At 37.1% G+C, this 9,878-nt stretch overlaps 1 protein-coding gene across 14 annotated transcripts in view; it reads right to left on the reverse strand.

Moving 5' to 3' along the window:
• LOC137607301 (neural cell adhesion molecule L1-like protein) overlaps positions 1–9,444 on the reverse strand; it is a 52,324-nt gene extending 42,880 nt beyond the window's left edge. For 12 of the 14 annotated variants that reach the window (XR_011037968.1, XM_068333063.1, XM_068333024.1 and 9 more), the window contains exons 1-5: positions 4,886–5,020; positions 2,671–2,837; positions 2,066–2,174; positions 1,032–1,219; positions 772–894 (exon numbers count right to left, since the gene is read on the reverse strand). Coding sequence is in view for 13 of the 14 variants with exons in the window: in XM_068333063.1 (XP_068189164.1) it covers positions 772–894; positions 1,032–1,219; positions 2,066–2,174; positions 2,671–2,752 (502 nt within the window). In the remaining variant the exon portion in view is untranslated. Of the gene's footprint in view, positions 1–771; positions 895–1,031; positions 1,220–2,065; positions 2,175–2,670; positions 2,838–4,885; positions 5,021–9,344 lie in introns of those variants that run through there. The other 2 variants (XM_068332978.1, XM_068333072.1) reach the window with 2 other exon arrangements.
• Between the last annotated feature and the right edge of the window lie 434 nt (positions 9,445–9,878).

The following is a 9,878-nucleotide window of genomic DNA, read 5'->3' on the forward strand; positions in this document are numbered from 1 at the left end:
CTTCCTACTTTTGTCACTGTTGACTTCACTGATGGTGAATGGCAGGGGAAGTCTGAGAATGGACCTTTTCCAAAGCACATGTTTAGTAGAAACTTTGGGAAGGTGTGTCACACACAGACTTCAAACGACATGTACCTCCACAATCTAGAGCTTAGCATGACTCACGAACAATGACAGACGTGAACTCACATTGCCTTTCTGTACACTGTTAGCTTGTTTGTCTAACAGAATCTGAAACATTCTATATTCTGCCCTTCACAAGTTTTAACATGCCCTGGAAGAGTAAATTACACGTACCTGGTGGTCTAGTTATCAGGTACCGTGGTGGGAACAAAGCCAGGATGTGATACAAGATTATCACGTTTCATCATGATAAGTACAACACCTTGACTACTTTTTCAGAGAAACTCGAGTAGTTTCATCCTATTTTTTCTCATGGCTCTCTAAGACAGTGCATGTGGCTATTCCCAACAGTTCTAACTGTATCTGCCTGGAAAAAGTGCTAGGAAACACAATATATGACTGCATCCTACTTCAATAGCATTATGTGATTAAGATGGATGTGCTCATAAACTGACTGCAGTGTTGATTATTTTTCATCTTCCATACATGCACCATCAATGAAAAAATGTAACAATCTGGAAGAAAACCAGTGATTTAATAAGTCTTTTATGTGATGCATATTAACTAACTAAGAAGTAAAATCAAATTAGATTTACAAATAAATCAAACAGGTGAATTAGAAGAATGATGCATTGCTTCTTGGCTTACCAATAGACATCCAGTAGAGCTGACGTGGGGCCACGCCTTCTGGAGGGTTACAGTGTAGGGTGATTGGCTCACCCTCATTAACAACAATGGGTGGAGATTTCTCCTTTGGGAATTTGGGGATACCTAACAAAAAATAATTTAACAAATAGGAAAACTTATCATGAAAAAAATTTTTTTTACTGAAGACTATGTAGGCATGATAAGTAAGTTTCACCAATACTGTATTACAAAGCGTGACCTTTTAGGTATTGGTCACTCACGGGAAACTATCAGTTCAATCTCCTTCGTCATGGCTGTTCCGAGCTTGTTTGAAGCATAGCACCGGTATTTACCCTGATGCTGGGCGAGGTTCTTACTGTGAAGCACCAAAGTACCAAAAGTGATGTTTGCATTTTGAGTTGAAACATGTGGAATGACAAAGTCTTCATCGTCTTTTGTCCATCTGTACCTGTGGGAACAAAATATAAAGGAGGTGTCCAACAACTGATCTGATAACAAATTTCAAAGGTGTTATTTCTTGTGCCAAGAAGGATATTTTTCACAATTTGTTTGTATTTTTGTTTGTTGTATTGAATTGTATTGAAAAGTCTAATACTGTAATAAATAATAATAACAATGATAAAAAGGGTTTGGCATAAGGTAGGAAAGAACCAGTAACAATATACACTCCCACTCATATGACAACAGCCAAGTTTTTTTTTTTTCATTTGTTTGTTTTCTTCTTTTTAACACAGAAATATAATCAATAGTACACACTGTTAAACTGTTGAAGCCTTCCAGCTGCCAGAGCTTCAACAAAAAACACCTGTGATCATAATGATCGCAACCTAACATTTTCTTCTGGACTGCTTCCCTTCTCTCTATGTCCTGCCCCTGTTGTTAATATTGCAAATGAGGCTTTTTCAAAATTTCAAAATATTACAATATACAGTAGTACATCACGTAGTGAAATTTAAAGGCACTTGGTGGAAGGGTTCAGCATTCAGCAAAGAAGAAAATATTAAAGGTTCAGATTAAGGAGTCTTTTTCCTACTTTTGAACACTATAACATGGATTTGTGTGTCTTTTTGTCAACAACTCATACTTGAATTTTACAATAAATCTACATACATTTATTTTTATATTCCTTCATATTATAGAAAGGGCTTCATTTTGATAGCAAATTTGTCTTATTGGAATTTGGAGTTTTATGGTTAAACTGACTCTGTGATGTTGGTGCAGCTAAGCGATCTACTGAATGTTCCTCTGGTTTATCAATATTTTTGTATGCTGAAAATGTGTTGATGCTCCTTACTCTGGTGGTGGGTTGCCTCTGGCTTCACACTTGATCTTTACAGTGTGGTCAAACGGTAGAGCAATGATGGGACCGGACGTGTGGGTTACAATGGTTGGAAGCTGCTCCACTATAATATTTAAACACATACACAAGATGATCATAAAGCTCTTGAGTGTTTTATTTATGTAACAAAATGACAACATTGTGCCACAAATTATACCACACACACAAAAAAAAAAAGAATGGCAGAGTTGGTGCCAACAAAACTATAATCTGGACAAGTAAGATAACTTACAGAGACTTTTAAGTATAGTCGCACACTGTAAAATTGCATTCTAGAGCATAAACAATGGAACCCCTGCTTCGACATACGTGACATAAACAATTTACTTTAGGTCTCTCCTTGTTAGTCATAATTTAAAAAATTTAAAAACATTTACACTGAAGCAAGGTGGACAATTAAAAGTATGAACATACAGTGTTGACAAAGAACAGAGATGAAAGATAAGTTTACGTTGTGAGTTGCCAATTCAACATAAAAATAATACAATAAACATTTTGCTTTCCACCTCAAATAAAACATTAAACAGACTCAACTGACTTTAGATTAAGTGCATCCTTACCCTCCAGAGGTATACTGAGGCCTGTTGCCCTGGTAATAGAGGCCAACAGCAGAACAAACTGCAGGGTCCCAGACAACCTCATTACATCCAACTGATGAACAGAGATCAATACAATGTGTTGATGCAGATCAACTGGTGTTACTTGGATTCTGAAAGCCACAGAGGACCTGTGTGAGTTAGAGCAAGAAAAACAAACAAACATGGTCATGAGTTGACTAATTCTGCTTGAAAGATGCAAACATGGAAATGCAGCAGAGAAAGAACATCCAACTTATGATAGTGTTTTGTTAAACAGGGGCTTTATAGAACCTGGCATAAGACTAAGTGAAAATACCAAAGGATGAAACAAATTATGAAAAATGTCTGTCAAAACCTCTGTTTTATCTCTGTTTCTGATTAAGCCAATTAAAATACATTAAAAGAATGTTTACGTCTGATCATTTAATTTTCAAACATGCTGTGCCTCAAGCTAATATTAATGATCTTCATGACATTTTATGTAAATGAAGATTGGCTTGAGGGCTTTACAAAATTATTCTGAGACCAAAATAGGAAAGAAGGAGTAGTAATTATGATTGGTAATAGAAAAAATAATTTCAATGTAAGTATTTTAACTTCTTAACTCGGTACTATACTTGAAAGTTATTCATTCAATTCCAGCCAATGGTACATTGTGATTTTGTCTGTGATTTTTCATTAATTAAAAGAAGGTGGAAATTTAATGCCCTGTCAGGTCATTTTGAAGAATTTGTGCTGAACTGAAGCAAAAGCTCCTACTGAGGACATTTAAGGTCATTTGTCCCTCATTGTTGTGATGTTGTAGAAAAACAAAGCAGAGCGTTTATACGGAGATTATACTTTGAATCCTAAAGGCCTGGTTGGGGGCATCATATGGCATGTTTATAGAAAACCCGATTGGCACAAAGCTGCTGTCTGCTAGGATTCCAGATAAAAGATGGCAGATGATAAATTGGTCTAACCCCATCAGTATTTCACGGCTTAGTTCTCACAGTGCTCAGACTGTGTCAGCGGCACTGGCAATGCCAAATAGGTTCACCCTCCAGCTAATCCTGCTTTCAGAAGAATGAAAACAGGGAGCAACCAGCAGTCATACAGTATGCTGATTAACAATGACTGAATGCTACTCAGGGTGTCTCTGAGGACACCAAGCTGCATGAGCTGTCTCTTCTTAGTTTGAGCGGCTATTTGGTAATTTGTGTTGACTACTTGTAAGATTTATGTTTCAATATACTGTAGAATCAATTACTGTAATCAAATTCAAATTTTTTAATTATTTATTATTACTTGTAATATAGAATTGCTGTAATTATCACCCATCAGACTGGATGGTAAAGAAAGCTTGTCAGATGTCGGTTACACTGAGGTCGACATAAATTTTCATGTTGGAATGAAGCTGCAAGCCTCTTTCATTCTTGGTCTAATCATATTGTGTATTGTATTTGATAAACAGTACGGCATACCTTAATTAGAAAACACTATCAGTGTTTTTCATCAGTGGACGCATTACATGAAAACTTAAGTTGCAGAGCTGTAATTTACATGACAGGCTGAAAACCACGTTAGTCCAAAATAATATTCTGACAACTTATTGACAAGGAGACCAGGAGTCTACATCTATGAGGTGACAGCCTGAATGGAACTATGCATTTATCCTGACAACAACCAAACGGACAGCTTTCATTAAAGAACAGCAAATCCACTGCAGGGTTTCCAAATTAAACTAATTACCTAGCGTTAGAATCACGTGCAAATCATTCAAAGAAAGATGGCACAATCCAAAAAAAAAAAAATTCTCACAGTGTAAAATGGGGTGGAGTCTCTATGTAAACAGCTAAAAGCATTTGTTTGGGGTGCATGAGCTTTATTACTTGAACACATGGCAGATCATTGCCACAAATCTGCAGGGATTATGTTTCCTCAACCAATAGTTGGCCAGGACACTAAGAGTGTGACTGCTACATAGCTACCCTACAAGCATTGACCCCCAACCTTTCCTTAAAGCATTACTACAAATTCCCTCAAACAAACCATGACCCATACAGATTCTGTATATTTACATTTAAAGTAAAGCCAGTAAAGCATGGCATTAATCATGATTTCACAATTAATAATCATGAATCCACTTTAATAAATGTAGAAACCATTTCTGAGGGTATAATAACACTATAGCACACTTCTCATGAAGAATACTCACTCCTTGCTGAGGTATTAAACATCTCAAGTCCACCTCGAGGCGCAAGACAACTGCATTACAAATCTATAGAAAAGGTATAAATCAGGATCATCAAGAGATCACTCCAACAAGTCTCTCTGAACCCACATCTCTGACATGCCCTTCGTCAGTCCTCCACCTCAGTCACTCCTCTCCTGGTGCAAAGACACGCCCCTCTGACTGCCCCTCCACTCACACAGCTAAAGGAGGGACAAGAGACTCACTGAAGTAACATATGTTACCAAAGCCTCTCACTTCGCAAAGAGGCTCTGTAAGCCTATGACAATGGTGGGGACAAAGGACCACAGGGCTATTCAGAGGGTGTTAAAAAAATAGAGGAGAAATACAGGCATCTCTCTCGCTCTCTTTCTCTCTCAGTCTCTTTCTCTCTCTTTTATTCCTGATCTGTCCATCCTGCCTTCCACAAACTACACATGCCCATTTACACCAAGCTTTGGCTCGGTGATTTTAATGCAATGCGTCTTAGCACCAGTAAAATGGAAGGAAGTCATCTGCTCAGTGGGCCAGCACTCATGTGGACGTGTGCTTTCTTTTCAATGCAGTGCTCGAGGCAGCTAAAATACAATGGAATGGAAGAACATTCCTAAAATAGATGTGTTTTTTATTGCAGGTCACAAAAACCTTATCTTAACTTCTTCTTTTTTTACTGTGGAAAAACTGTATCTTGTGAAATGTGTAAACAAATTAAAATCTACATTTCTCCAACTTGAATGGCCCTTTTATGCAGGGTCTCCAATGTTACCTGGCTATAATATGTTTGTCAGGCCCCATTTATATCCCTAGCAATACAGCAGGGATTATACAAACAAAATAAGAGACACTCTCCTGTTTGTGTTTTTTTTCTTTTCATTGTTTCTATATGGATACTGTATCACAAAAAATTTGAGTTGTATTTCTATATTTTCAAAGGTTAGAATCATGACATAATCACTACACCATTTGGGTAAACAAATGACACGTTGTTCATGCCAAACAGCAGGAAAATGAGTCGACTGTCACAGCACCTGCTAGTCCTGTCCTGAAAGGATCTATTCTGAGGTTACATACGGCAAACACATGTTTTTAAGAAAGTTCTGGATTCATGCTGCATAATAAAATATAACTAATGTGTCCACAAGTGTCATCAAACTTCTATCCACCCTTTGTATTTTTCAAAGGGTGGATCGTTATCTCCATGATTTAGAAAAACTCTCCATACTGTCTAGCTGGTTTACTTTTAAAGTAGTGACTGATTCAGACTGCCTACTTCTACAATTTAACCGAAAGTCTCTGTAGCTGGATATAATTACACAGTTCATTTAAATTGTCATCACTTCAAAAGGGCTTTTTCCATCTCTTCTATAAACACAGAGAAAAAAACCTTAGAAGGGAAAATTAAGTGGACTTGCATGTTCACTCAGACATAGGACCATGTGGACAAGAGATTAGTGTAAATCAAAAGACAATAGCTGTAGCATGACCAAACATTCACTGTGTGGCCTAAGTAAATACGTACAATATATACACAGAGTCACCTGGTTGTACACTGTGGGAACTGAGACAAGCAAAGAAAGTTCCAAATGGAAAAAGAGTGAATATAAAACTTAATAGTTTGATATTTAAGTAATACAAAATTATTTGTAATGTATAATGACAACATCCATTCAACCCTTAGCCAACTGGTCTAAACAAGAAGTGATTGTTTTTCAGGCAGAAATGCTGGATCAAACATGCTGGATCTGGCTTTTTTGGAGTATATTATGTTTTATTTTTAGTTTAATTCAATTGAAAAGTGAGTCAAACAAAAGAAGACATTTTGAGCACCACCTTCCAGGGGTGTCAAACATGATTACACAACAGGTCACGGACTATGTTGCAGACCAAACACATTTTACATTTATTGAACTGTCAAGTATCTGCAGTATTTTGACTGGAGAATTTCAATTTGAAAAGACTACTACTATTTCCTCAATGGAATAAATTGGTGCTTCCGCCGGACACCTTTTTAGACTGTGATAAAAATGTCTTATCTATTTCCTGTCACTTTCAACAATCCCAACAAATAAGTAACCTGCCAGAATAATAATGGCAACGTCTTTTTTGTCAAATAAGACAACTAAATTTGCCCAGATTTTGGAATATTTGGACCATTTAATCTGCTTTATACCCACTATCATGTGAACCACTCCAAACAATTCTATGCAAAGACAGTATAAAGTATGAAGACTGCCATTAATTATCACAGAATAAACAAGGCAGTCAGAGACTGCAACATTGCGGACACCCCTGAATTCAACATTGTACCCTGACCTACACATGTTTGTGCCTCTGGCTTCCTGAAAATGTTGCTTTTTGTTTTGTGATTGTATCTCATCAGGTTTCAGAGATGTGTACCTAAAAAGTTATACAGTGCGCCGTCATTCCTCATGGTTAATGCAGAACGACATGCAATTAATGAATTCCACGATAGAACCACAAACTATTTATCTTACTATTTACAGTAATTTAAATGTTTATGAACCCTCCCCATACTGTCATTAACCACCTTCTATCTATATTACCTTTTCCCACACTCTTATCAACTGTTTAAAGCACTTTTGTGTCTAACGGAAGTCCGAGACTCACTTACAGAACGTAGTGCACTTCCAGATGCCCTCAGCCAATAGAATGCGCTACGACATTACTGCCTTCCAAAAATCTGCGATGAAAATATTTCAAAAGTTGAAATTTGACCATGACCTAGTTTTCTCAAAGTCAAGGTCGTCATCTCATTTTCATCCCCTTTGCCGCCCGAGTAATGTGCTTTTTGTTTCATCTTTCTATCTGCAACGGTTGTGAAGATATTGCTAAGATATTTGGTGGACAGATGGACGGACGGACGGATGAACACACAAACACTGACAATTACAATACATCACCGCTTCGCGGGATGCAATGATGTTACATTATGATGCTGAACATTACAAAATATATATTATTAATTGTAAAACTGCACATTATTACAGTACAATTATAAAATGCTAATAAACATTCAAATCTATGTGTTGAAACTCACACTAATAACAAACAAAATAGGAAAGCACAGGACATTGCAGAGGGTATTCAGAATGTCAGAGTTTCACTGTACCTGCTAAATTGACATGAATGTTGAAGCCAACCAAAAATAAACCTCAGTTTTGAGTTACAACTTCATGTCTCCACAAACTTCGCAATGCCCCGTGGTGACTAACTGAAAAGGGTGCCCTGCCCCATAACTTAGTCATGATGGATTTCCTCCCCAACAGCCCTTGCCTCTGGCGCTTTCTGGTAATTACAAGTGTTTTTCTTCTTTATGCAAAGCTCACACAAACATAGTAATTACTAAATACCTTCCCAAGAAACTAAATGCTACAACAAGAGATGACTGGGTTAAAATATATGTAGAATATGTAATGACTGCGAAAGAAAAGATGTGTCAAGGATACACCTAAGTATCAGGTGTAAAGATACTATAACGGCAGGTAAAGACCAAGACTTTTATCATTCCAAAATTCTTAAACACCGTTTAGAAACATCATTGAGTGTCAGACACGAGCAGACACAAAAATGCACACACAAAAGAACTGCAACATGACAAGCTTTGCGGTCAACACAGATATTGACAGTAATGGTGGAGGAGGTTTCAGACGTCTATAAGCCTCTGCTGAGACTGACAGGAAAAGAACCAGCCATTTGATTACTTACAAGAGATACTGTACTCTCAAAAACAAACTGTCTCCCATCTACTACGTTATAGGAAAGTATACAAGTACTGCACATTTAGCTGAATGGGATGGGCTAGTTACCATCTAATTCTTAAAATACAGGATGTTGACACTAACATGCTAGTAATGTGTAATTAAGAAAATATTCAGGCTGCTCAGGAAAATTACTCATGGCTATTTTAAACTATTTGAACTGCCTTACAATAGTTTCAAATTGTTATGAAGTATTTTTCTACATTAATCTACAGAGATAGCAAAAAAAGATTAAAACCATCAAACCACATGGAAACAATTATTTTGAGTTGCGCACTACAGTTTGTTTACTATTGTGTAATGACTCACACATTTGTTAGTTGTTAGTATGAGTCATACCTGTAATGACATTTACACAGATAACTAATTAATATATTGTAAGAAATACAACCCCTTATCTTTAGTTCTTCATCTCGACTTCTTGAACAATAGTACTTACTGCTGTTATCTGTTTATGACACTTCCAAATAGACTGTCACGCTGAATTAATGCAAATGTCTGACAAGTGCTGTACTGCAATCTGTATCCCTTTGTATCACAGACATTGACACAGACAAGTGTCAGAATACTTCTGCTTCAAGGTTTTATCAGATTTTTAGCAGTTAACAGCCTATAGCTGTACAACCACATTAAAAAGTTTATCTCATAAAAAATGATTCTCTTACCTTTAAGGTCAACATGTCTCATCATCTTGCCTAACTGGTGTTGTAGTGTGTGCCTTATCGCATGCCTTATCTGTGTTACTGCCTCTTGAACACTTCACCACCATGTTGTTATGTAAGGCATCCACACAAACATGGCTCTGTCAGGCATCAAACACATCCGCATCAAACCTGTGCTTCCAGTAAATGTCTGTGGGGTTCTACAGTGTACATATGCATAACAGGTTTAAAACTCAAGTGTGCAGCAACTTTAAACCTGTACACACTCCAGCAAAACCACTGCAAAGCATCAGCATGCGGAAGAGCGGAACTGAAACAATTTACAAAACTTTGATAACTTTTATTTCATATTTGATAGATACATCATCTTACTCAGTGATTAATACAGAGTACGACAAGGTTTGGAGGTTATTATACTCTAATGACTGAAGACGAGTAGTTTCAGTTTTCTTCAATGTAGAAGTTACTTTTGCAGAGCCGCTGTGCCATGCTGCTGCTTGTAGGGACATGTGTTGCTCAACTGGGTGCTGCTCAGTG

The sequence above is a fragment of the Antennarius striatus genome, chromosome 2, assembly GCF_040054535.1.
Source record: "Antennarius striatus isolate MH-2024 chromosome 2, ASM4005453v1, whole genome shotgun sequence".
Classification (NCBI taxonomy): Eukaryota; Metazoa; Chordata; class Actinopteri; order Lophiiformes; family Antennariidae; genus Antennarius; species Antennarius striatus.